Source organism: Mauremys reevesii, linkage group 10 (genome assembly GCF_016161935.1).
Source record: "Mauremys reevesii isolate NIE-2019 linkage group 10, ASM1616193v1, whole genome shotgun sequence".
NCBI classification, from domain to species: domain Eukaryota; kingdom Metazoa; phylum Chordata; order Testudines; family Geoemydidae; genus Mauremys; species Mauremys reevesii.
Window position 1 is genome coordinate 46,062,037 of NC_052632.1, and position 23,257 is coordinate 46,085,293.

General features: G+C 48.3%; 1 protein-coding gene across 3 annotated transcripts in view; it reads right to left on the minus strand.

The window, feature by feature from the left end:
• Positions 1-22,989, minus strand: part of STRA6 (signaling receptor and transporter of retinol STRA6) — a 56,640-nt gene extending 33,651 nt beyond the window's left edge. Inside the window, exons 1-3 of one of the 3 annotated variants that reach the window (XM_039490131.1) lie at positions 22,849-22,989; positions 22,693-22,768; positions 14,151-14,281 (exon numbers count right to left, since the gene is read on the minus strand). In XM_039490131.1, the coding sequence (XP_039346065.1) occupies positions 14,151-14,260 (110 nt within the window). In that variant the 5' untranslated portion in view covers positions 14,261-14,281; positions 22,693-22,768; positions 22,849-22,989. The other 2 variants (XM_039490132.1, XM_039490133.1) reach the window with 2 other exon arrangements.
• Positions 22,990-23,257: the final 268 nt, after the last annotated feature.

A 23,257-nucleotide genomic window follows, 5' to 3' on the forward strand; every position in this document is an offset into this window, starting at 1 on the left:
GCCAGTCAGGACTCTGGGGGAGCCTCCTCTCTCGGAGCAGACTGTCTCCAGGGCAAGAAGCTTACACCTTCCTGGGTCTGACCTCGGAGCATTCAGCATGCCCTTCCACGTCATGCACTTTCCAAAGTGAGTCTGGGGCAACCAGAGGTCCCTGCACCCCAACTCCGCAGTCAGATGTGACTCTCAGCCAGACAGTAAAACAGACTGTTTATTAGATGACGGGAACACAGTTTAAACAGAGCTTGTAGGTACAGAAAACAGAACCCCTCTGTCAGGTCCATCTTGGGGGGTGGGGAGCCCAGAACCAAATTCTGGGTCTCTCCCCATTTCCCTAGCCAGCTCCAAACTGACACTCCCTCCTCTGGCCTCTGTGTCTCTTCCGGACAAGGAGGCCACCTGATCTTTGTCCCCAACACCTTCAGTTGGCATCTTGCAGGGGAAACTGAGGCACCCATACAGTATTCAGAGAAAATATTAAGGACATTCCCACTTCATCACAACAGGTGCAACAAAATATAATACTGTATATTGAAGTAGGCAAGTGCTGCTTCTGACTTTCCACTTTTAATTGACCTTTGTAATCTTGTGGCACTGATGCATTGTAGCTTCATTTTATATCGGCTTACAGGGCGGGAGCCAGGGCCGGCTCCAGACCCCAGCGCGCCAAGCAGGCGCGTGGGGCGGCATTGTCCTGGCAGGGCAGCATTTGGCTCCAGCGGACCTTCTGCAGTCATGCCTGTGGGAGGTCCACAGGAGCCCCGGGAGGAGCGGACCTGCCGCAGGCATGACTGCGGCGGGTGCGCTGGTCCCGCGGCTCGGACGGAGCTCCCGCAGGCATGACTGCGGATGCTCCACCGGAGCCGCGGGACCACGGGACCGTCTGCAGGCACTTCTGCCCCGGCCGCGGGACCGGGGAAGGGCGGCGCAAGCGGCGCGGCGCGCCGCCCTGCTTGGGCTGTGGAATTTCTAGAGCCGCCCCTGGCGGGAGCAGGGGGGCACCACCATTTTGGGCCCCACCAAAAATTATACAAACCTGCCGCCTATGCCAATGGGATGCTCTTCCTGCAAGCAGTGGACAAAGCAGGCAGCTGCCAAACGAAGTTATAAGGGAGCATTGCGCAACTTTAAATGAACATGTTCTCTAATAATTGATCAGCAATGAAACAACTTTAACCCAGATGACTTTAAGTGAGGAGTTCCTGTATTACAAAAGGAACAGCAACCAAATGATAGAGGGGCTGGAAGGGCTTATGTATGAGCAAAGATTAAAAGACACTCAATATGCATAGCTTAGCTCAGTGACTAAGGGAGACTGATCATCATGTAAAACGTGTTTGACAGGAGTAAATACCACAGCCAGGAAAGAGAAGGGGAATTGTTTAGAGTGGACCAAGGCAAAATAACTAGGAGCAATGGGTTCTAATTAAGCAGAGGAAAGTTTAGGTTGAATATGGAGTCAAGTTGCTTAACAACAAGCCCAATCCTGCCAGCATTGAAGACAATGAGCCTTTTGCCATTGACTTTAATGTGAGCAGGATGGCATCTGATGGCTGTGAAAGAGGCTGCTGAGGGAGGTAATTAGAGACCTATTCCTCACATAGTCTGGACAAAGCACTGGGGAATGTTTAGAGGAATGGGGTCAGAGAGGCTAGGAGATGCTCCTAAGGTCCCAGCCAGACTCAATGTCAGTCACCCCCAAATGCTGACTCCCAGTCCTATGTTAATTTCATCAGGCAACAGCAGCTGGAGGATTTGAGTAGGGATGGCAACCAAACATTCAGATGTCTGTGAACAATCTGGGGGCACAGAGTCTACAATTCAGTCTGAGTCGCTCACAAAAGTTTCCAGAGCTGGGACAGAAGTACCACAAAATCCACGTGGGAGCCAGGGAGAAAGTGTTTTAAGAACTTTTCCAAACCTTTATAAAGATTCAGGAAGAGTTTTGGATGAAACCTTGGTTCATGCATCCTTAGTTTTAATGGAATTCTATGCGAGGCTCAAAAGCCTCTTGGTTTGAAAAACATTCCTGCTTCATATTACATATCCCACAGGTCTCTTGACTTTGATGTAGCCTCCAGAGATGAGTTATCCTGTGACAATACCCCATTCATTCTATTGATGTTACCTCTTAACTATAGTTTTATGCCACATATATCCAGCCACATTTGAATGTTTAAAGGCCTCTGAAACATAGCCAGGAGTCTAATGGCCCAAGCACAGAGCTAGAGACTTAGGTCATGGCTACACTTGCAAATTTGCAGCACTGCAGCAGGGTGTGAAAACACAACCTCTCCAGCGCTGCAAATTGCGGCGCTGCAAAGCGCCAGTGTGGTCAAAGCCCCAGCGCTGGGAACGCGGCTCCCAGCACTGTACGTTATTCCCCACAGGGAGGTGGAGTACGGACAGCGCTGGGAGAGCTCTCTCCCAGCGCTGGCGCTTTGACTACACTTAGCGCTTCAAAGCCACGGCAGCGCTTTGAAGTGCAAGTGTAGCCATAGCCTTAAGTTCTAGACTTGACTTCCACCAGTTTGCCCTGTGACGATACAGAAGTCATTTAATCTCTCCATTGTGTCAGTTTCCCAATCTGTAAAACAGGGATAATAGTGCTTCACCACCTTTGTAAGGTGCTTTGAAAGCCACATCTGTGCAAAACTCTGTAATGATCATCATCATTATTGAACACCATTTGGTTTTAGATAGCTAGTCAGAGAGCATACTGACCTTTAGCAATCAGGGCTCTTCTCTGTGCTGACTGCAGGCAAACTGTAACATATCCACATGAGCCTTCCCACGCAGATTTCCATTGACTCCTGCAGAGCTGAGTTTCAGACCAGGAAAAACCCATACTCTCTGTGTTTATAAGTTGTTCTGAGGTTACCATTAATGCAGTTATAGATACTATAGATGCAGCTCTGGAAGCAGAACTGAAAATCTGTCCATCTGTCCTGATGGTCAGAGTGCAATAGAGGAACCCTATATTTTAAATTAGTGCTAACCACACAGCAAGTGTATAAATCTATTATAAAGCAATCATAAACTGCTTCTACAAGCAGTCTGCATTTACAAACACATTCAGCTATTCCTGTTCCTCTTCTCTGCTAACTGCTCTCCTTTGCCATGTTTGAAGTCTCCCTTCATCTCAGGCCTGGTCTACACTAGGGGGCGGGGTCGATGTAAGATATGCAACTTCAGCTACGTGAATAGCGTAGCTGAAGTCGAAGTATCTTATTCCGACTTACCTCCCATCCTCACAGCGCGGGATCGACGGCCGCAGCTCCCCCTGTCGACTCCGATACCGCCGCTCGCTCTGGTGGAGTTCCGGAGTCAACGGATGCACGTTCGGGGATTGATATATCGCGTCTAGATGAGACACGATATATCGATCCCCGATAAACCGATCGCTACCCGCCAATCCGGCGGGTAGTGTAGACATACCCTCAGCATTCCCCAGCCCCACAGAAGCACCACACACTTTCCATCTGAATGGCTTTTATTTTAAAAGCAAAATAAACAAGAGCAAAGAAAGTCTCCAAAGAGCAGCGTGTCTCCTCTGTAACAGGCAAAAACAGCTGGTGGCTGTGCAGTATGAGATGAATTCCTCTCCACTCATGAGAGCCACTCAAAACAAGGTCACAAGGCGATGTGAGATATATATCCCACAGCACCCAACACCCTCATAAGCAGTTACAATGGAACAGTCCATCATTAACTCAAAATGTAGAGTTAAGGATTGATCAGCGAAGGAAGTTATTTGATTAGCTGAACGTTGCAAATTGTCGTACAATAGTAACAACCTCCACTTATACGTGAACTGTCATCTGAGGACTTAAAATCAGCCTACAAAAGGTGTGTCGGAATCATTACCCCATTATAGTGATAGGTAGACTGAGGCACATTATATTCTGAACATGACAGAACAAGGCAGTGCCCTGGGCACATCGCCTTGACTTTGGAACAAGCAGAGAAAGGACTGACCTGACTGAACCCAAAGACCCAAAGGACTGACCTGACTGAACCCAAAGACTTTTCTTTAAAAAAAGGGGAGGAGGAGGATCCAGGGAACTACAGGCCAGTCAGCCTCACCTCAGTCCCTGGAAAACTTATGGAGCAGGTCCTCAGGAATCAATTCTGAAGCACTTAGAGGAGAAGAAAGTGATCAGGAACAGTCAGCGTTATGAGTGTGATATAATATCTCATTGAAAGATGACAGGGCCAGAAAGTTAATTAACTCACCTCACCGACTGACCTGACCCATGGGTGAACCTTAAGGACTAGTTAGGAAGATATGTAAATGAATAGAGCTTTGAAATGCAAGTCTGCATTGTTAGAGATCTCAAGAGTAGATGTCTGTTCAGGTCTTGTGATATGAGCAAACAAGTCTTGTCTATCACTATAGCTTTAATTCAAAGATCAAAAAAGGAATATTAACATTTAGGAAAATACTTGAGTGAAATAGTAGTATTGGGCTATGTGTCTCTTTGAAGGTTGTGGTAACCTGTATTTGAACTGTTTAATGGATAAATTACCATGTACTAATTGCCAGGCTGTTTGGGAGAAGGAGTTAAGCCTATTGTTTTCTCAGGCTGCTGGAAATGTATAAGAACCCTGGGACACGATCCTACTTCATCTCAGATCTGCTTTGGGTTTCAAGAGGGGGAAAACTTAAGCCACAAGGATTGAGATCCCCGGTCATTGACTGGAGCCACCCTGAATATGGACATTGGACTATAACCTATGAACTATTTCTGAAAGGACTTTTGGCAACTACAAGCTCACCTCTGCTATGTATCTGAACCTCAAGAATTGAATTCAAGTCTGTATATATATCGATCTTTTAACCAACTCTTTCTCTTTTCTTTTTTTAATAAATTTTAGCTTAGTTAATAAGAATTGGCTATTAGTGTGTATTTTGGGTAAGATCTAAGTTGTAATTGAACCTGGGTATGTGGCAGATCCTTTGAGATTGGACGAACCTTTTCTTTTATATGATGAGATAAGATTTTCAGGAATCATCATCATATTTGACAGGTGTATCTGAATGGAGGCCTGAGGGAACTTTAAGGGAACTGCATTGTTTCGACTTCTAAGTAACCAGTGAGGTACTATAGAAGCTGTTTTGTGCTGGCGTGGTAAATCTAAGTATTGGAATATCCACCAGCGTTTGGGGGTTGTCTGCCCTGTTTTGTTTGCAGTTCACCCTGATTGAGTGACCTCAGCTGGCTCCCACGGGCAGCACTGTCACATGGGCCAAAAGAAATCTGATGAGGTTCAACAAGGACAAGTGCAGAGTCCTACACTTAGGACGGAAGAATCCCATGCACTGCTACAGATTAGTGGCTAGGCAGCAGTTCTGCAGAAAAGGACCTAGGGGTTACGGTGGACAAGAAGCTGGATATGAGTTAACAGTGTGACCTTGTTGCCAAGAAAGCTAATGGCATTTTGGGCTGTACAAGTACGGGCATTGCCAGCAGATTGAGGGACATTATCATTCCTCTCTATTTGACATTTGTGAGGCCTCATCTGGAGTACTGTGTCCAGTTTTGGGCCCCACACTACAAGAAAGATGTGAAAAAATTGGAAAGAATCCAGCAGAGGGCAACAAAAATTATTAGGGAGCTGGAGCACATGATTTATGAGGAGAGACTGAGGGGACTGGGATTATTTAGTCTGCAGAAGAGAAGAATGAGGGGGATTTGATAGCTGCTTTCAGCTACCTGAAAAGGGGTTCCAAAGAGGATGGATCTAGACTGTTCTCAGTGGTAGCAGATAACAGAACAAGGAGTAATGGTCTCAAGTTGCAGTGGGGGAGGTTTAGGTTGGATATTAGGAAAAACTTCCATTTCAGTGCTTCACCACCATTCTAATGAGTTACCTAGAGAGGTGGTGGAATCTCCTTCCTTAGAGATTTTTACAGTCAGGCTTGACAAGACCTTGCTGGGATGATTTAGTTGGGGGTTGGTCCTGCTTTGAGCAGGGGGTTGGACTAGATGACCTCCTGAGGGCCCTTCCAACCCTGATATTCTATGATTCTTTGACTTTACCCTGAGCCCAGTTCATGTTGTGACAGTTTTGGAAGAGCAGGAAGTATTCCTGCAGTGCAGAGAAGAGCAAGACAGCTCCTTTTTATGTACCTCTGTCAAGTCTCAGTGCTCCGCAAAGCACATGGTATTAGTACTTTCTTCTTCTCTCACTGCTCACTGACTTCCATGTTCTGTGGAATGTTTCTTGCAAATGGGCTAACGTGCAGGAATCATAAATGTCTTTGAGACAGGATGTGAATCAGGGCCGGTGCAAGGATGTTTCGTGCCCTAGGTGAAACTTCCACCTTGCGCCCTCCCCTGTCCCCAAGCCCCCACCCTGAGGCGCCCCCTCCCATGGCAGCACCCCCACACACAGCGGCTCCCCCCCTCCGCCCTGAGGCGCCCCCCCTGCGGCAGCTCCCCATCCCCCACCCTCTGCCCTGAGGCACCCCCACCCCACACGAGCACCCCGTCGCTGCTTCACTTCTCCCGCCTCCCAGGCTTGTGGCACCAATCAGCTTAGGCGTCGCAAGCCGGGGAGGCGGGAGAAGTGAAGTAGCCACTGTGTGCTTGGGGAGGAGGCGGGGCAGGGGTGTGCTGGGGCGGGGAGTTCCCATGTGCCCCCCCTTGCTTGCTGCAGCCAGCCCTCCCCGCGCTCCCCTGCCCCAGCTCCTCTGCCTAAATGCCGGCGGCGACCGGGGCGGACGAAGATCCGGCCGCCACGGTTGCTGCCGAAGAAAATGGTGCCCCCCAAATTTTAGCCTAAGAGGAGGGGTTCCAGCTTGTAGCGGGTAAGTCACCCTGCTCTGGTTAGGAAGGGGTTAAAAGCAGCCAGGGAGGCTGGTTGGGTAAACAGCTACAGGTGTGGCCACACCCAATTAGGGCATAGCTGGCCCTGATAAAAGGGCAAGCTGAGGGAGTGAGAGAAAACTCTTGCTCCAGCTGAGGATCAGAGGGGACCAAGCTGCCTGGGAGAGCAAGCAGGGTACCTGAGGCAGAACAGGGCTGGGGAAAGGCAGGCAGAGCTGAGGCGTTCTGGCCTTGTGAGTCACCAGGCTGAGGCCTTGCTAAAGGCCAAGGGAGGTACTAGAGAGGCAGCTGGGGCTAGAAAGAACACAGATCCAAACCCCCTTGCTAATGATGAGTGGCCACTTCAGACTGCAGTTTGCCCCTGAGGGAAGGGCTAGATGAGGACTGGCAGTGGGTCACTGAGGTGATGTGGGCTCAGGTGATTGGGGTTCCTGTGGAGGGGCGACCCAGAATGTGGGGGCACTGCTGTGGTGCAGCACCCCAAGGTAAGGGGCACTGGGGTCTGGGAGGGACAAGGGCCAGAAGTACTATAAGTGGTGGAGATCAGAAGTAAGCAGGCTTCTTACTGTAGGAAGACACCAGCCAGCAGGAGGCACTCCGAGGCTGGAATGGAGCTAATTCCCGGATGACCAGCAGGAGGCACTGCGTGGGAGTGCCCGCCGTGCTATACAGCTGTATAAACAGCAATCAGATATTTCCCCTGTGTTGCTGAGTTCTGCTTTAAAGGTTAAGCACATTGATATGGAGATCAAACATGCAACAGGAGAAAGCTTTAATGCAATGGGTTGCACCAAACATATGGAATATTCTTGCCTGCCTCCACAACTCATCAGCAGCCTCTTTCAACGTGTTTAAAATACATGATGCCATCTTAAGATTTTATGTGTGTACTGAGAGACGTAAAAATAGATTGTTTTGCATCATAAGAGATTAAGGACTGATGACTTTTGGAATGCAAGAGGAACTCAGCAACAAAGAATCCCATTGCTAGCGGCCAAAATGTTACAAATTAAGGCCTGATTCTGCATCCATTGATGTGAAAGGCAGAGCTCCCATTGATGTCAATGGTGCAGAGTGAGAGCTCAACTGAATAAACACAAAATAAAAACCTGATATCAGCAAGTGAACTTTGTTCCTGGGAGGCAATGTTGCTAGTGCAAGGGTTCTCAACTTTTTTCTTTCTGAAGCCCCCCCACAACATGCTATACAAACTCCATGGCCCACCTGTGCCACAACAACTGATTTTCTGCATGTAAAAGCCAGGACCAGCGTTAGTGGGTAGCAAGCAGGGCATTTGCCTGAGACCCCATACCACAGGGGGCTCTGTGAAGCTAAGTTGCTCAGGCTTCAGCTTCAGCCCTGCATGATAGGGTTTGGGCCCTGGGCTTGAGTCCCATGCGGTAGGCTTTGGCATTCTGCCCTGGGCCCCAGAAAGTCTAATGCTGGCACTGCTTGGCAGACCTCTTAAACCTGCTCACAGCCACCAGGGAGTCCCGGACACATGGTTGAGAACCACTCCCAGCTCTTCCACTGATTTGCTGAGTGCCCTTGGTTAAGTCATTTCACTTCCCTATCCCTCAGTTTTCCTTTCTGTAAAATGGGGGTAAGTCAAATGCTTTGAGGTCTCGGGATGAAAAGCATGTTATCAGAATAAAGTTCATTTGAATGAGTTATGATTAGACCAGATTTCAATGAGAACACTGAGGGGCTGGGGTTTTCTGGGGGTGGTTTGGGCAGGGCAGGAAATTAAGAATGGCTTTTAGACCAGATTGACAATATTCTGCAAGACTTTCCATTTTAGTAAAAATGTTTATTTTTTTAATGAAAAATATCAGTAACAATTTTCTTGGTAAAGATTCTGATTTTATTTTCAAAACCTGAACATTTTACAGAAGATTTTTACAGAAGATTTTGGCAGGGTGTGTTTAGAGTTTTGATTATGGAAAAAGGAATGAGATTTTCCCCAAAATCTGCCCACAAAGTCAAAAATTCTCACCAAAATCTGGCATTTTGCACCAAGACCTGGTTATATGCATCTTCCATATTTCAGTCTTAGTAAATCTTTGCTGAAAGACTGGGACATAGTTCTCATAAAAAATGGCTGTCAGTTGTGTGCTATGGCAAAGTTCTACTGAATTTACGATATAGATATAAAAAGAAAGCTGTATTTTTTTTGAAACTTTACCCCCAAAATATTTACTTGTGACCTGAGAGTAAGAATGAGACAAAGTTCGAAGGGGTCAAGAAGAGAACTGGAATGGAATTGGTAACAAAAGCTTCGATATTGCTTTTCATAAGAGCCAGTGGTGGAGTGACAGCCATTCTTGGCCCAAAGTTTTCATTGAAACAAACAGATAATCTCAGAGCAACCTGTGAGCTGCTGGAAATAAAGCAAACCTTTCTTCACAAAGATGTTGGCACAACAAGTTTCTGTTTACTTGGATTGTGAATTGTTTGGGGGCAGGGGGCACCATTTTGTTCTGTTTGTACAACTGCTGGCACAAACCAAGGCACTGCTACAGTACAAACAGGTAAATACTCCCCTCCCTCCCTCCCTCCCAGGTGATTGGCCGTAGTTCTCATTCACACACAGGCATCTAATGAGCATCTGGTCTCAGAGGGTAAATCATTTCAATGATGTGCCACAGGCAGCGGCCCAATGGCACTTTACAATTCAAGGGGTGGGTGGGTTACACAACACATTCATCAAGCAATGCATTCCAGCAGAGGAGCTGGAAGAGCCATCTTACAGCTGACTTCTTGTTTGATTCCCTCCCCCCCCCACATTGAAAGTGCAATCTCCTCACACAGCAGAATTCTTCTGGCATCGTTATGGCATGATAGGACCTCACCATGCAGTGATGCCAGGAGATATGGGGCAGAACTACATTAATCGGAGAGGTTTTCATCTTCCTGAGAAATCAGCTCATAAGACAGAGACAGAGTTTTTTGGTTTAAGTGGCAGCCACAGGCATTAATAACAAATGAATATTGGTTTGTGTGTCCAAGCCAGGAACAGAAAATCTGCTCCTCACTCACTCCTCCACTTGTGTGTCCCTGCCTCTCCCTCTGCTCTTCCCCCAGCTTATCAGTGAGCCCTCCCCATTTCTGGAGACCCTAAGTATCACTGCACTCCACCTCCAGCCCTTGCCTCCTTTCCCCACAACACACACACTAGCTGTGCTGAAAGCTACTCTTGCTAGAAGAGGGCACAAAGCCTCCTAGGAGGTCTATGTGATTAAGGCACGGGAATGGGACTCTGGAGACCATGCTTCAATTTTCTGCTTTTCCACAGACACCCTATATGACCTTGGGTAGGTCACTCAGTGTCTCTGTACCCATCTGTACAATGGGAGAGCTTTCTTTGGCTGTCTATTTGTATCGTAAACCCTTCAGGGCAAGGACGGGCTCTCAGTAGGTGTTTATACAGCAGCTAGCACAATGGGACCCCTAGGCACTACTGTAATACAAAGATTAATACTTTGTCATAGACCCATAGGGATAGAAGGGACTGCAAGGGTCATCTAGTCTAATCCCCTGCCAAGATGCAGGATTTGTTGTGTCCATACCATCCAAGACAGATGACTGCCCATCAGGGGCGGCTCTAGACATTTCACCACCCCAAGCATGGCGGCATGCCGCAGGAGGTGCTCTGCCGATTGTCGGTCCCGCAGCTCCGGTGGACCTCCCACAGGCATGCCTGCAGAGGGTCCGCTGGTCCCGCGGCTCCACCGAAGCTGCGGGACCAGCGGACCCTCCGCAGGCACGCCTGCGGGAGGTCCACCGGAGCCCTGCCTGTCGCCCTCCCGGCGACCGGCAGAGCGCCCCCCGCGGCATGCCGCCCCAAGCACGCACTTGACGTGCTGAGACCTGGAGCCGCCCCTGCTGCCCATCCTCGTTTTGAAAACCTCCAGTGAAGATGATCTCCCCCATGGCCAAGTTCTCCAGCATGGAACTGCTTCTCAGCTCCATGCTGAGGGGTTCTCCATGCTGCCCCACTAGACTGCTGAGCCCCTCTTGCTTCTCAGCATGAGGCAGGGAGCCAGAGCAGCAGATGGGGCCAGGTGAGAGGCTGTCTAGGAAGCCAGCTGTGCAGGGAATAGTGTTAGCCGTATACCCCACTCACAACATCTTTAGTACATGGGCAAATCATGAAGGGTCAAAAAACCAGGGCCAGCCAATGCCCTCAGGGGCTGGCCAGGAGAATGGATGATTGGATACGTGGTTCAAAGAGGAGCCTGGAGTTCTGAAAAGGCTGCTGGAGAAATGGAATGGGAGTTGGCTGCCTCTGTAAGGGGCCTGTGATAAATGAAGCACGGGTAGCTCCCTTTTATAGACACCCAGCCAGCCAGTTAGCTGTAAAATTCCTCTTGTTGTCTGTTCTCTGCTTGCTTCACCTGTAAAGGGTTAACAAGCCCACAGGTAAAAGAAAAGGAATGGGCATCTGATCAAAAGAGCCAATGGGAGGGCTAAAACTTTTTAAAATTGGGAAAAACCTTCCCTTTGTGATCTGTTGTTCTCTCTGGGCGCAGGGACATGGAGCAGTAATGCTATAAACAGGAATGCTGTGTAAAGCTTTAAGCCAGGTAGGAAAAAATCATCAGATCATACCTAGAACTACTTATTTGAAACCTTCCCAAATATGTAAGTAAATTAGTAAAATCAGGTTTATTTCTTTATTTTGGCTTTTGGATCTCCTTTGTGCTAACCCCAGATGCTTTTGTTTGCTTGTAACCTTTAAGCTGAACCCCCAAGGAAGCTATTGTGGGTGCTTAGTTTTTAGAATTGCCCTTTTAAAATCTAGCAAAAGCCTAAATTCCAGATGTATTTTTTCCTTTGTTTTTAATAAAATTTACCTTGTTTAAGAACAGGATTGAATTTTTGGTGTCCTAAGAGGTTTGTGCAAGTTGTTTGATTAGCTGGTAGCAACAGCTACATTTCCTTGGTTTTCTTTCTCAGCTATTGCCCAAAGGGGGGAAGGGTGAAAGGGCTTGACGATTCCCCACAGGCGGGAATTCCCAAGTGCACCTTCCTGGGTCCAAGGGTTGTTTTGGGGTTTTTTTTTTGCATTTGGGTGGTGGCAGCGTTTACCAATCCAAGGTCAGAGAAAAGCTGTAACCTTGGGAGTTTAATACAAGCCTGGAGTGGCCAGTATTAATTTTTAAAATCCTTGCGGGTCCCCACCTTCTGTACTCGAAGTGCCAGAGTGGGGATTCAGCCTTGACAGACTGCTGAATAAGAAGAGAAGATGATTCAGGAGCCAGCCATCAGCAGCAAAGCTAAGAGCTGCCAGTGAAGGAGGATAGACCATGGGAGAAAAAGACCAGAGAGCAGGGGGGAAGGAAGAGATGGAGGAACAGAACAGATGACAGCAGGGTGTGAAAAGCAGAGCAGTAGAGCGAATACAATACAAGCTTTAAACAAACAAAGGCCTGATTTTAGGCATCTTACTTTTGGGTTGTGCAACTTGATTTCATAGAGGGCTGAACACCCAACCTGTGACCATCAGCCCCCTTTAAAAGGAGTCACAAGTTATGCCCCTTAAAATTAAGACACCTAAAATCATTAATGACTGTTGAAAGTTTGGGCTCAAGACAAACCCCCTCTCCCATTAGACAGAGAATGTTACTTTCCTACTCAAGGGGCAATGCAATGGCCACCATGAATAGGAGGGAAAGCAGGTTGGGCAATCCCACCTAGATGAAGCATCTTTCAGAAGCCTGCACTCCACACACTGACATTGGAGATCATCATATCCTGCGCTCTATCATCAGACCTGCCTTCTAGCACCAGACCTGCCTATCTCATAGAAGCACATGTAATGGAAAGCGGTCAGTCGTGTAGTAATAATATCTAGCAGTAGTCGATCTCAACGCACTTTACAAAGGAGGTCAGTATCATTACCCCATTTTACAGATGGGGAAACGGAACCAGAAAGAGAGTGAATTATTCGCCCAAGGTCACCCAGCAGGTCAGTAGCAAGAACCAGGAATAAAACTCAGGTTTCTAAATCCCAGTCCAGCATTATATCCACTAGGCCACACTACCTCCCTAAGTCACACACTGAGGGCTTGTCTTCATGTACAGTGCTACAGAGGCATAGCTGCAGCACTTTAGTGAAGATGCTACTACACCAATGGGAGAGCTTTTTCCATAGATGTAGTTAATCCATCTCCCCGAGAGGCAGTAGCTATGTGGGTGTGAGAAGCTCTCCCATTGACATAGCTGCATCACACAGCCTCTCCTTCACACAAATCAGATGTCGCAAGCAGCAACAAAAAGCAACACCAGTATGGTGATGCACAGATAACACTAACATAGCGCTTTGCATGCTGAAGGGATATCAGCACATGTGCCAGATAGCTGGAGATTATTAGTTCCATCTTAAATATGGAAATTGAGGCATAGAGTGGTCGGGTTTTACAACCAGAGTCAAGTGTTGTTATTGCAGATTTTTTATTTGGTTATTTTTCTAAAAAGTCACTAGTGGGAAGTAGCTGTGAGGAGAAAGTTGGGAGGGTGGGGAGATGGCAAAAGATGTGCATGCATGGAGGGGAGTTCCTACTTTCCTTGGTCAGAAAAATAAGATTTCATTCCAGGAATCATAGAATGTCAGGGTTGGAAGGGACCTCAGGAGCTCATCTAGTCCAACACCCTATTCAAAGCAGGACCAATCCCCAGAGAGATTTTCGCCCCAGGTTCCCTAAATGACCCCCTTAAGGATTGAACTGACAACCCTGGGTTTAGCAGGCCAATGCTCACAGGGCCGGCTTAGCAAGTGCAGGGCCCAATTCGAACAGTTTCGACGGGGCCCCGGCAGGGATGACTAAAAAAAAAAAAAAACACGTAAAAAAACATGTGAGGCTTGTACTCACCGGGCGGCGCTCCTAGTTTTTGGCGGCGGGTCCTTCACTCGATCCGGGTCTTCAGCGGCACTGAAGGACCTGCCGCTGAAGTGCTGCCGAAGACCCGGAGCGAGTGAAGGACCCGCCGCCAAAGTGCCGCCGAAGACCCGGAGCAGCGCCAGGTGAGTAAAAATTAAAAAGGAGCCTCTAGCCAGGGAAGGGATTCTCGGCCACTTGGCCCCCTGCCGCCTGGCGGCCCTGCCACTGGGCGCGGGGCCCTCTCAGGCGTGGGGCCCGATTTGGGGGAATTGGTGGAATTGGCCTAAAGCCGGCCCTGAATGCTCAAACCACTGAGCTATCCCTCCCCCTCAAATGGGAATTTGAGACAAAAATGATTCCCCTGCCTAACGGACGACAGGGCACCCTCTGGCCGCAGGGCATAACTGGGGAAAAAACCCAAGGGTTGATCACTCACTCGTCTTGTGGCGTCTTGGGTTCCATGGATTCATACATGTACCAGTCAGAACTGGCAAAGTCATCGTAAGCAAGGGAGCCGTGGACTGCCAAGGAGCTGTTGTTTGCCATTCCCTTCTCTCTCTACCTCCGCTGGGAAAAAGAAAGAAGAATTAAAAAAAAAAAATCTTGCCTTCTGTTCTTGGTAGAGCAAAAATACCCACAAGGATTGCTGCAGATGTCTTCCCTGGAGTTCTCTAGGGTCCGTTTAAAATGCTAAGATTGCACAGGCTACTTTGTGCTCTTGGTACTGGAGGTTCAAATTGACAGATTGGGAAGCGGGGGGTAAGAATCTCTCTCCCCCAGTTAGGACTCTTTGCAATGTGAATTTGCATCATTTCAACAGCTGATACAAACAAAAGTAAAAAAACGCAAATCTCTACCATGAAAAATCCAGTCTTGATTGGAGCTAAAAAGATTAAAGAGCTCAAGGCATGTTTAATTGGGTCCCTTCCACTCTCTCCCCCACCCTTCCTACCCAGGCTCAGTGCCCAGAGAATCAGAGCCTTTGTTTCAGTTACTTAACAGCATTTACATGAAAGCCTGGGAGTTGTGCAAGGGTCAAGATTTGGCTCCCTAGCAAGACACAGGCTAACCTAGAAAAGAATCAAGAAGGTCAGTGCGGTAACAGTCTGAATACAGGATTGAGCCAGGCTCTACTCCCTTCCTGGGGCATTTTAAGCCTCTGTCCCACATAGTACATGGCTATACCAGTCAGAAACAGCCCCCTGTGCTTTTCACTCAACCTGATGCTGTAACCCTTCTGCCTTTAGCCTTCACTTCATCTGGGACATTTCAGACCCTGGAGATGAGTCAACAATGACGCAGCTTCTCTCGGTTCTACTGCTAAAGAGAAAGACATCTAATCAAAGGGATGGAGAACAACCTTCCTTATTGGTAAAACAGAGATCCAGAAATAGGTTTCCAATTACAGAGCAGAATAAATACCAGACTAGCACTGCTTGGCTCCTCAAATTGACTTTCTGTAAACACTTCTGTAAGGCCAACAGTTGCTCAATGCAGCGTCACAGCAGTTTGTAGAGAGGCGTAAGAGATCATTTAGAGCCAGACTGTGATACCCTTCTCCACTTGACTCCAAAGAGTCATCCCACTCACTTGAGTTAGGCACTGCTCAGTATGAGTAAGGGGACCAGCAGTTAACCCTTATCAAGCAGCTTGACAGAGGTCAGAAGCAGAGCAGAGGAAAATAGTAACAGGCCAAGATTTCGAACTGGGATCCTAAACTTAGGCTCCCACATCCATACATTGGCATCTAAATAAAAGTGGCTTGATGTTCCAGAGGAATTAAATATCCACAGTGCCTGTTGAAATCAACTGTAACTGGAGATGATCAGGACTTTTATTTAGGTCACTACCTATGGATTCAGATGCCTAACTTTAAGCTCCTAGGTTTGAACATTCTTTTTCATGGTCCCTTTCCCTGATACTTGGAATAACCCCCCTGCTCAGAGGAAAAATATTGTGTATCCCTCAAAGTTGTTTGTTGTTGCCACAGATTGGCCTGGACATTTACCATCTCTCTTCAATAAGAAGAAGAAATAGCAATTTATTACAGCATTGAATTTTTGATGACTTTTTCCAACACTTTCAGCAATTTTTTTTTTACTAAGGCACCATATGGCTCCCACTACTGCATTATCTGAACACAACCTCATGTATTTACCGTCATGACACCCCTGGGAGGTAGAGCAGTGCTCTCATCCCTGTTTTACAAATTGGGAGCTGAGGCACAGAGAGACTGAGACCCTGATCCACAAAGGAATTTAGCCTAATTTCCATTGAAATTAACAAACCTCAATTCATTAGTTTCAGTGGAAGTTGGGAGGGTTTGGGTGACTTGCCCAAGAGCACAGAAGAAGTCTGTGGCAGAGCTGGGAACTGAAAGTGTTTAGTTAAAATAAGACATGACACTGGTCCATATATCTGACTTCCCTGGTTGCACCTAGGACCAAATTAACATTCCAAGAGGCTCTCTTATTGTATCTCCAGCCCAGTCAAAACAAAAACCAGGAGGTACTGGAAATACTCCAAGGCAACTAGATAGAAGAATTAGAGCCATACTTGCAGACTCCTGGTTCAATTAGAGGCTTCTGGGGCAGGGAGGGGACACAAAACACACACATACACACAAAAACCCACAAACTAAGAGTTCAGTTAATGACATTTCAGGTTCCTCCAGACTCCCCCATAACCTGCAAAGCATGGAAGTAAGGAAAAAATCTCCAGCATTCCTTGCCACTTTCATGTTGCCTATAATGATGCTAACAACACACTGCATGACAAGTTGTTATATATCCCAGCTTCTATCCACTTCATGCTCCAACGTAAACTTTAGCAGCAACCTCATATACTCTTGATCAACAGATGTGCACATCTGACCACCCCACATTCATACTGTTGGGAAATTATTCTCCTTTAGTGGCACCAAGGTTGCTATTAAGGTTTTGCATAAGAGCATGTTACTCCCTGGAGAGACCAAGCCAGGAATCTTCTCTGGGGAAGGTGCTGAGGTTGTTCCATGTCACCATTGCTCTTTCTGTGGAAGGCACAAGAAGAGTTGTAGATAAATGTCACAGTACAGCAACAGTACACACCAACACCTATGCTTACATAGCAAGTGTTTGTCAATGCTCAGCACTTGCTGTATTTTCTAGACACAACAAATCCTGGCAGGGGGTTGGACTCAATGACCCTGGCGGTCCCTTCTGACCCTGTGATTCTATTTGAAATCTTCAAAGCACTTTCCAAACAGCATCCTTGTCACACCTCTCCAAGGGATGCAAGTCCCCATTTGCCCTCTAATACAGATAAGGGAACGATCACCAGCTGCTTCCATCTGGTGCCACTCTGGAGCCTAGGTAGCTGGTGCAGAATGATGCTTTGCCTTCCACAGTGGCAGGCCCAAAGACACCCCTCCAGGCCCAGCCACCCCAGACTTGGGGCACGTTTGGATTCAAGTCTAAACATTGCAGCTGCCCCTTTATTTCCATAATGTGCTGAATCGAACATTCAGTCTGGAACAACCCAGAATGTTTACACAGTCCAGATTAGCTGGGCTCCATCTCAACCCATTAGCTCCCAGAGCCCCTACCAAGGGTGGGGCCCTCTTGCACTAGCTGCTGTACATGCATATAGTGAGGCCAACTCTGTGCTGAGGAGCTCTCGGTCTAAATAGATGAGGCAGACAAAGGGTGGGGGAGACAGAACCCAGCAGAACTCAGCACCAGCAGGAGCTGAGGCACAGAGGAATTAAGTGGCTTGCCATGGTCACACAGGAGTCTGGCAGAACCAGGAATCAAGCCTAGGCCTCCTGAGTCCCACTCCAGTGCCTTAGACACAAGATTCATCCTTCCCTCTCATAAGGAATCCACTGTACTACCTCCTGCATCATCATTAGTTCTCCCTTTACAAACCCCCACAAGGAGCCAGGACTAGTGAGACCATCATGTTTGGTTCGGCCTGCTCCGAAGCCAGGCCCCTGCAGCTGTGATTCACCTGCCAAGAATTTAGTACTCAGTAAAAGAAGGAGCCTATAAAACCCATGCAGCTCCTTGCAGCACCATAAAAAAATTGGTTCATCCTGGAAGGCATCCTGAGGGGAAGCAAATCCGGTGCACACCCCAGGGATGGGGTGGACCAGGGCAGCTTTTAGTAAAATGCCTGCATTTGGAAACTAGGCTTCAACATGTGTTGCAACTGCTGCTGCTAAAACACATGGGCAGATGTTCAACTGGCATAAGTCAGCATCCACGGAGCATTCCCAGGCTGCACCAGCCAAGGATCTGGTCCATGGTATTTAAATTAAACATTGTTCTCAAATGCCAGGCTTGGAGCTGTCTCCATCTCCTTGCTCTCAGACACATGACACAAAGAGCTAAAGAAAGTGCCTGCAGCAGAGGATGTGTGGCTACAGAAACTCTGGGGGCGCGGGAGGGGGAAGAGACAGAGGAATGAACCTTGCTGAGCTGCTCTATTTGTAAGAAACCAACAACAACCTCTAGCTCTTATATAGCTCTTTTCATCAGCACTTTACAAAGGGAGTGGGTATCATTATCCCATTCTACAGATGGGGAAACTGAAGCACAGAGCAGGGACAAGAATTACCAAGGCCACCCAGCAGGCCAGTGGCAGAGCTGGGAATACAACTCTAGCTGCCTCATGTCACAGCCTAATGCAACTCTGTAAGAAAAATCAAGTTACAATTCTTGCAAATTGGGAACTCCTTCTTACCTAGGGTGACCATATGTCCCATTTTGGCTGGGACAGTCCCTTTTTTTAAGCCCTGTCCCAACCATCCCAACATATTTTATATACATACACATACATACACACACCCCACTAAAATGGGCATTTGTCCCATTTGCTCTTGACAACTTGATCAGTTGATCTTGACAAATGGGACAAATGCCCACTTTTGTCAAAAAAGTGGGGTGTAGTGTGGAGGAACATGCTGAGGGGGTGGGCGGAGATGCCAGCCCCGCGCAGGCTGGGAGGCAGGGCTGGAGGGGTAGCATTCCAGAATGTGTGGGGCCGGCAGGGTTCCGGCAACAGCCTGGCGTGGGGGCAGGGCACTCAAGCAAGTGGCTGGGGACATCCAGTTTTCCCTTTGGGAAATATGGTCACCATATTCTTACCTGAAGTACCTTGCAGGGTTTATACATCACCAGTGGTGATGGCTTAATGCACAATCTGGAAATACAGCAAGGAAACTCTAGAACCTTGTGGCCACAGGGTCAGCACTGACCTAGAAGACAGAGTTCCACCTATTGAGCCCCAACAGCCCATGCAGCTGCTCCTAGGAGGTCTCCCATCCACGCACTGGCTAGCCCAAGTGTCTTTAGCTTTTGAAGGCTGCGGGGAGGAGGGGGCTGTGGTATACGAGAGGAGGAGGAGGCTAGTTTTGTTCTGTATCATTGGCTGATTGGAGTCCCACCAGCGGCAGCTCCAGGCACCAGCACTCCAAGTGCGTGCCTGGGGCGGCAAGCCATGTGGTGGCTTCGGTGGATTGCATGTGGGAGGTCCGCCGGTCCCACAGGACCTCCTGCAGGCATGCCGCCGAATCCGTGGGACCAGCGGACCTCCCGCAGGCAAGCCGTCAAAGGCAGCCTGCCCGCCGTGCTTGGGGCAGCAAAAAAGCTAGAGCCGCCGCTGAGTCCCACATCTGTGACTAAGGAATAGCTGCTGAGGACAAGCAGGCATGGGGAGCCTCAGAGACTTTCCAATGTTGTCATGGATTTGGCAGTTCAAGGCTGTTCCTCAGGGCTAATGATTCTTCAGCACTTCCATCCTCAGCCAGACTATTGGGGTGAGTCAAATATAGGATTCACTAGCTGACTAATCTACCAATGCAATGCAGGCTCCCTGGGGTTGTGCACACAGGAGAGAATCTCGCAGTTACACCAGCTTGCCCCTGGAGAAGAGCCAGAAATGTGGGGACTGGGTCTGGTTCCTAAGGACAGTCTCTTCAGCACAGCTATCAATGGATGCTGCATGCCTCAATGCCTGAGCACCTGGGTCATCAGGTGCTAGCAGTACTCTGGTGGCATCACCTCAAGGTGGGATAAAGTCTTGCACTGCTGTATGGCACCCTGAAGGTTAAAGAAAGAACAGTGGGGATGGGGCTCACAGGACAGCCCTATCCGGGCCTGTGGCCTGGAGAGCAGAGGCTATGCAAGAGTGCGGGGATTCTCAGGGCTCGGGTGTGAAATTGTCTGTGTGCTCTCCATAGCGTGCTGTTAGTCCAGCAACTAAGGCATTAGCTACCAGGTTGCATGCAGAGGGTCTGTTGCATTCAGGGCTCAACCCTGCAGGCCAGTCCAACTTCAGCATGAAATTTTGCTCAGTAAGGACTGCAGGATCGAGCCCATATTGGAAGAGGAAATCACAGTGAGCCCAATGCTAGTGAGAGTAGCTAGAGTGATTGAGCGACTCCAGTTGAGGATCAGGCCCAACATATGGCGACAATGTCTCCACACAGACCAATTTGTTTTGGAGCCCTGTCAAGCCTCCACTGAGCAATCCTGAGCCTGGACCTCTCCCTGGCCCCAGGCATTAGGAGTAAACGTTACCCATCCCTCATTCCCCACTGATCTGGGAACACAGAGATTCTTGTGCACTCCCACCGCACAGAGCCCCACTCCACCCAGCCATTACCCGAAACCTGATCGCTTTGCTCCTCCAGCTAACCTCTGCCTGGGAAGGCTGGGGCTTTGATCACAGCAGCACCAGCGAGATTGATGGTCTCAATAAAGGCCTTTCATAGTGTTCATTTCCCACTATCACTCCCTGGGGAGCTTTTGCATATCACCACTATGAAGTGAGTGGGGGGGAAGCGAGGCTGGGAGAGGTGGACTCCTTCTCCTCCCCTGCCTGTGTAATGACAGCACATTGTGCAGCTTTTAATAAAAATGATAAAGATCCATCTCCAGAACTGTTCTGGGAGCCTTTTTTATTTTTAAAAGGGATTTCGTTTAATTCAATTGAGATTTACACAGAGCTGAGGCAGGAACGAAACACGACAGAGGGAATCGGCCCTGACTTGGCCAGAACGCCCCACAGCGCCTGTTGCATTTGCCTGTGCTGGGTTTGCTTAGTCTGATAGATTTATTTATTTGCATTAGGGAGGGGCAGCTTTTCACACACACTGTTTGCACAGGTGCCCGTTAAGCAAAACAGCTGTCAGTTTACCAGCAGTTAAGCAAATCCACGAAGAAACCATTTGCCATTTGCTCTTAAATTCAATCATCCCCTATTGGTATCAAGATGCAATCTGGTGATGTGGTGGAATAAATCTGTGGCTGCTAATTCATGCTAATCACCATAGTTCCTGTGATCTCACTGTGGAAGTGGCAGTAGAACTCAGTCTCCTGCTCCAAAATCACCAGCTCCTCCCCACTTTTGCTAAAAGAGAATCTCCCCATTAGCTTTAGCAGTATAGGGTCTACGACACAGCTGTGTAGCTCTGATTCCATGCAATAGAAAGAAGAGGAATATCCAATCAGGCCAGTGCAGGCCAGATCCTCAAAGGTATTTAGATGCCCAACTCATTAATTTCAATACCTTTGAGGATCTGGGCCTATGTTGTGTAACATGCATATATTAGCATACTGCCATTTTTTAAGACATGGGCCACTGCAGGGCAGCCCCTGCCACACCCCTCCCAACTCCATGTGAGGGGAGAATAGGGGCAATTTCCTGGAGGAGGGGGACACAGCTGGCTCTGTGCCTGAAGTAGAGGTGCCCTGCACTGGGAGCATTCTCCAAGACTGTCCTTATGACTGCCCTATGGCCTTTGCTCCAACCTCACTAGCACTTCATGAAAACACTGAATCAGGCCAAAGTGGCCAAGCACAGCCCCCTGTGAAGCCATCTATTTCTGCACTAGTGCTTTAGACCCAGATTTCTGAAGCTATGTAGATATTACTGCGCTCAGTGTCACACCACCACACCAATTTAGGAGTATAAATCTCTCTTTCAAAAGGGATTTAGGCACCTAGGCATCTAAACCCCATCAACTGGAATTCTGGCTCCCAAGTTCCTAAGTCCCTTTTGAAAGGAGGAGTCAGGCTCCTCAATCAATTAGGCATTGTGACGCTGAACACAACGCCTACGTAACTTTACAAACCTAGGCCTTGGTGGCAAGGGGGCATGGAGAAGCCAGTGATTTTGGTAGCCCGTGAAGTCCAGAGCCCTTGGAATTGCCCCAATACAGCACTAGTGAGAGCGAGACACACACTCATAGGGCAAGGGAAGTCCCAGAATGTTCTACGTCCCTGTCACCCACAGAGCATTCCCATAGCACACACAACAAGAAGCCTCCTGGAGGTCCTCAGTGCCCCCAACCCCCACTGTCACCAGCCTGGTGGGAGTGGGAGACCCTGGAAGGGCAAGCACATTTACTGTTGTGCCAGTGTGGGCCAGAGGGCATTTCTCTGGCTGTTTGCAAGCAAATTTGGTGTTCACAATGGAAGTGCTCCTGGCGAGGGCCAGGCAGAGTGCGTTCAGGGGCTGTGCAAGCTTCCCACACTCCACACACATGCCCCTGCCTGTAACACATCCCCCACCCCACACTCCCTTGGCCACAGAACCCATCCAATGACTGAACTGCAAGGGGGTGCATGGCAAATCATGAGCCCCCAGTCTGGACAGCCTCTGAATGCTAGAACAGCTGCAGCTGGACTGGGCAGCTCAGACCCAGCTCTAGAGCAGTGGTTCTCAAAGTGCCACTTAATAGCTTATAATGGAAATCATTAGCTAAGCAAACTCAAGTGGGGTTCTAAATGCCTTTTGCTCCAGTGATATTTTGAACATCAAGAACAGAACTAAGTCTAAGTGCCTCAAACAAACTCCTGGACATCACTGGTCACATGAAGATTCAGTAGCCTGAATTTCCCTTATAGTTTGTCAGGCCAACGTTTACTAACAAAGTCCCCCCTGCAGCAGGGAACAGCAACTTAAGACACCCCCACAAAGTAAAATGTTACCTTCTTCAGTCAACTCTTCTGAGGAGAGCAGATGCACAAAACTTCTCTCCTCTGCAACAGTAGGAAGATGGTAATCCTGTTAAAAATTTAGACTCATTGAGAGAAACTTACAGATCAGCCACTTTCCTGCTTTCTCTCCCTGTATTTCAAAGTTACCTCAAGAGCTAGTTGTCTGGAAGCAAGTGCACTCAGCAACTGCTGCAGCTGTTCCTGTGTTTCCTAATCTCATCAGAGGATCCCAGCAGAGATGCAGCCATGCAAGCTTAAAGGCAAAGTTCAGCACACCGGAGAGAGGAGGCTCTCTATTGCTGGGGAACTTTATCCCCTCCATTGCTAAGAGGGCTTGGCTCGGAGCCACCCCAGGGTTTAGAAAATTAAAAGCAACCAGTCGGTGCTTTGCTCGCCCTTTGATTATCAACCACATTTCTGGAGAGTCTGCAGACGGCTCTCTGCCCCAGCACTTTGTCCATTCTGCTGTTCCCACCCCCATAACACACATACAGACCACTGAGAGCTGTAGTGAACCCAGAGCCCTGAGGGACCAAACTCCAGAAAAATAGCCCCC